At 46.2% G+C, this 4493-nt stretch overlaps 1 protein-coding gene across 1 annotated transcript in view; it reads left to right on the forward strand.

The window, feature by feature from the left end:
- LOC107736916 (tyrosine-protein kinase SgK223-like) overlaps positions 1-4181 on the forward strand; it is a 5979-nt gene extending 1798 nt beyond the window's left edge. The window contains exons 2-3 of the mRNA XM_016548308.1: positions 1160-1838; positions 3041-4181. Of these exons, the coding sequence (XP_016403794.1) occupies positions 1160-1838; positions 3041-4063 (1702 nt within the window). The 3' untranslated portion in view covers positions 4064-4181. The remainder of the gene's footprint in view (positions 1-1159; positions 1839-3040) is intronic.
- Positions 4182-4493: the final 312 nt, after the last annotated feature.

Genomic DNA, 4493 nt, shown 5'->3' on the forward strand with positions numbered 1-4493 from the left:
GAGTGAGTGAGTGTGTGTGTGTGTGTTTGAGTGTGAGTGAGAGAGTGTGAGTGTGCGTGTGTTTGTTTGAGTGTGCGTGTGTGTGTTTGAGTGTGTGTTTGAGTGTGAGTGTGTGTGTGTGTGTTTGAGTGTGCGTGTGTGTGTGTGTGTGCGTTTGAGTGTGTTTGAGTGTGTGTGTGTGTGTTTGTGTGTGTGTGTGTGTGTGTGTTAAAACCTAATGCGACTGGATTTATAATCCAGATTTTAATCCAGGAGCACTCACGGGACAGTGACTGCTGTCAGGTGCTTCATTACTCCTCCTTAATCCCTCTCTCTCTCTCTCTCTATGCTGGTGATGGTGTTTCTCATTTTCTCCATCAGTGGATGTTTAGCACAGTTCCTCAGCATCTAATTTCTCTCTCTCTTCCTTCTCTTCTTCTGTCCTCTCTCTCTCTCTCGTTCTCTTTCTCTCATTCCCTCTGCAGCATTTCTAGCTGTTGGTTCCTCTTCTCCTCATAACTGCTCTAACAGCCTCTCTAAAGGTAACACGTGGTCTGTCTGATGCTTTATCTGTCTATGTTCCACTCATCTGTTTTACCGTACTCCTGTCCTTCCTAGTTTCTGCTTCTATTTTAGTATTTGTATTTAGCTAGTATTTGACTGTGTTTGAGTGTGTGTGTGTGTGTGTGTTTGAGTGTGTGAGTAAGTTAGAATATAGAAACAGAAATGAGGAAGACGAACATAGTTTCATTTCCACTAAACACTTTTTATTCTCTCTTGACTGTCTGAAACTAATCATTTAGAAATAAAGCACAATCATATGATTCACTGATTCTGAATCCAGTATACAGTAGATATTTCAAACTCTGGCAATTCAATATTTTACTGTTTTAGTAGCAAAAATCTTCACATATAGTGTATAATTCAATATAACACTCATAATCATGCTGTTACTGTGAATATCAGTCATGTGACCATCACATGTGGCACCTCCACATTTTATTTTTTTTCATGTGTTATAGTTAGATCTTTTTCTTGTCATTACTTGTTTTGTGTAAAGAGCTTTGATATAAATATTGTATATAACAATTATGTGTTGTATAAATATTATGCAAACCCAGTCATGCCATTAAACAACTTTTAATTCAGTCAATATCAATTTTGTCAATTAAATTTAAAGTAGTTTCTTCTCCCTCTCTTTTTCTCTAGACTCCACCCTCCGCTTCAGCCCCTCCCCATTTCCCAGCAGCCCGTTTGGCTCCGCCCCAGCGTCGCCGCAGCCCGACACATTTCCTAGCAACAGCCTAGCGAATCAGCTGCAGCCGCCTCCGTTACCGCAGAAGAAGCTGGTGAACCGCACCATCTCGGCTCCGAGCGAGTCGGGTGTCAAACCCCTGACCCGCTCCCGCCCGCGCCTGCCCTTCAGTGGCTCCGAGACCAACGTCAGCCGCCCCAGCGCCGCCCCGCTCAGCCCGGTGGAGCCGCGGCCGCTGTACTCGTCCAGCGAGTCTCTGGAGCGCCGCGCGCCTCGTCTGGGGAACGTGACGTCCTGCTCGTCGCCGCAGCTCAACACACCGGCCGCTGGATCCACGCTGCAGCTGCACGCGCTGCTCAGGAACATGGACAGCCGCGAGGGCATCTACTCGAAGCTGGGCGGCCTGTACGCAGAGTCGCTGCGGCGTCTGGCGCTCAAGTGTGAGGAGCATTTCACCAGCGGCCAGAGGAACACGCTGAGATTCGACGAGAGCAACTGGTCACTCTTCAAGCTGACCTGTAACAAACCCTGCTGCGTGTCCGGAGACGCTGTGTATTACTCAGCCTCCTGCGCGTCAGACACACGCAACACATACGCCGTCAAGGTGAGAGGACACACTACTGGTCAGAATGGTGGAATAATTATGATTTTATGTTTTTGAAACCTTCCCACCATTCCCACAGTTGTGCTGCCCAATATCTTTGTGGAAACTGTGATGCACTACCATTCAAACATTACGAAAAAAAAAATGTATTCATCAAAGCCACATTAAATTGATCAAAAGTGACAGAAAAGACATTTACAATGTAACGCAAATTATTTCTATTTCAAATAAATGCTGTTCTTATGAACTTTCTATTCATCTGTGAATCCTGAAAAATAAAATGTATCACAGTTTCCACACAAATATTGTGCAGCACGACTGTTTTCAACATTGATAATAATCAGAAATGTTTCTTGAGCAGCAAATCAGCATATTAGAATGATTTCTGAAGATCATGTGACACTGAAGACTGGAGTAATGATGCTGAAAATACAGCTTTGATCACAGAAATAAATTACAGTTTAACAGATATTCACACAGAAAACAGATATTTTACTTTATAATAATATTTCACAGTTTTACTGTATTTTTAATCAAATAAATGCAGCCCTGGTGAGCAGAAGAAGCTCCTTCAAAAACATTATCAAATCTGGTAACTCTTCAAGCTTTTTGGTATTCATAATGTATGTTGTAATGCATAATGCAATTTCATAAATAATTGCAACTAAAATTAAAATGCATTGTAAAATTTGTTTTTGTCGTGTTTTAATGCATTATACTTTCTAAATGTGCAACGATGAATAGATAAGTACTATGTCAATGCATTAAGTCAAGTCACCTTTATTTGTAGAGTGCTTTATACAATACAGATTGTGTCACAGAGTCAAACAGGAAAATAGTTTGTTAATAATGCGAGAAGACAAAAACAGAGTCATTTTTCAGCTAAAGTCAGTTCATTGATGATTCGGTTCTCTTCCAATAGTGTCTGTGCAATCAGTCAAGCGTCCCCAACTAAGCAAGCCAAAGGCGACATTATAAGGTGCATTACAAGACAGTAATTATTGCATTAAAATAGAAATATGCGTTATAAATGTTAAATATTAAAATATGTATATGTCACTTTTCAAACAAAGTGTCACCAAAATCTTTTAAGCAAGCATTTTCTGTAAAGTTGCTTTGAAACAATGTATTGTGAATTGAGTTTATCATTGCATTGATATTTATCGTTGTAACATGGCTGTTTTCTCTGTGTGTTTGATCAGATCTGTAAAGGCCAGGCACCGGACAGTAAGCAGGTTCATCTGTACGGTCTGTCGGTGCAGCAGAGTGTCCCGCCTCACTTCAACCTGCAGCAGGACTGCGGTCACTTCATCGCGTGCGTGCCGCGGAGCATGCTACCCAGCGAGGAGAGCGGTCCGGCCGAGCAGGAGCGCGTGGTGGTCATCACACGGGACGTCCCGCACCAGAGCGTGGCGGATTTCGTCCGCGAGTGGGAGTCGTTCCACCGCGCGCAGCCAGAGGTTTACGAGCGCCGCGTGTGTTTCCTGCTGCTGCAGCTGTGCGCGGGACTGGAGCACCTCAAAGCGCACGGGGTCACGCACCGCGACCTCTGCATGGAGAACCTGCTGCTGGTGCATCACCGGCGCTCCGACCCGCAGCAGCACAGCCTCCCGCGCCTCCTCATCAGCAGCTTCGGCAAAGCGAAACGCCGCGACGCGGACGAGGATGCAGTTTGCACCGACCCGCGTCTGAAGCGGGATCACGCCCGCCTCGCGCCCGAAATCGTCTCAGCCGCGCAGTACCGCAAATTCGACGAGTTCCAAACTGGCATCCTGATCTATGAGCTCCTGCACCGCCGCAACCCGTTCGAGGCCACGCCCGCCAAATGCGACTACAGATGCGACGAGCTGCCGCCAATCCCCAGCGCGTCCATCTACTCGTCCGGCCTGCAGAGACTCGCGCACCTGCTGCTGGAGCCCGACCCCGGACGCCGCATCCACATCCAGGACGCCCGGTGCATCCTGCAGGCGCTGCTGTGGGGCCCGCGGCGGGATCTGCTGGAGTGCGGCGGCGCGCGGAGGCTGGAGCCGAGGCACGACGGCCTGCTGAACTGGCTGGACGTGAAGCGTGCGCTGCTGATGATGAAGTTCGCCGAGCGCTCGCTGGAGCCGGAGAGGAACGCCGAGCTGGAGGACTGGCTCTGCTGTCAGTATTTCTCCAGCGCAAACCCCAAATCACTGTGTCAGACCGCAGAGCTGCTCTACAACCTGCGCTTCACGCACTGAATGACGGACGTTAATGCGCCTCGTGAGATCAGACGTGTATAAACACTGTGTGTCCTTCACTGGAATCAAACACCAGCAGCCGGACGCTCGTGTTTTAACATTCCACCGTTTTATTTCACCTTTTCTAATGTGTTTCTGGCTGTATTTGTAGAGTGCTTTATACAATACAGATTGTGTCACAGAGTCAAACAGGAAAATAGTTTGTTAATAATGCGAGAAGACAAAAACAGAGTCATTTTTCAGCTAAAGTCAGTTCATTGATGATTCGGTTCTCTTCCAATAGTGTCTGTGCAATCAGTCAAGCGTCCCCAACTAAGCAAGCCAAAGGCGACATTATAAGGTGCATTACAAGACAGTAATTATTGCATTAAAATAGAAATATGCGTTATAAATGTTAAATATTAAAATATGTATATGTCACTTTTCAAAC

This window comes from Sinocyclocheilus rhinocerous, unplaced genomic scaffold (assembly GCF_001515625.1).
Source record: "Sinocyclocheilus rhinocerous isolate Xijiao unplaced genomic scaffold, SAMN03320098_v1.1 scaffold2868, whole genome shotgun sequence".
Classification (NCBI taxonomy): domain Eukaryota; kingdom Metazoa; phylum Chordata; class Actinopteri; order Cypriniformes; family Cyprinidae; genus Sinocyclocheilus; species Sinocyclocheilus rhinocerous.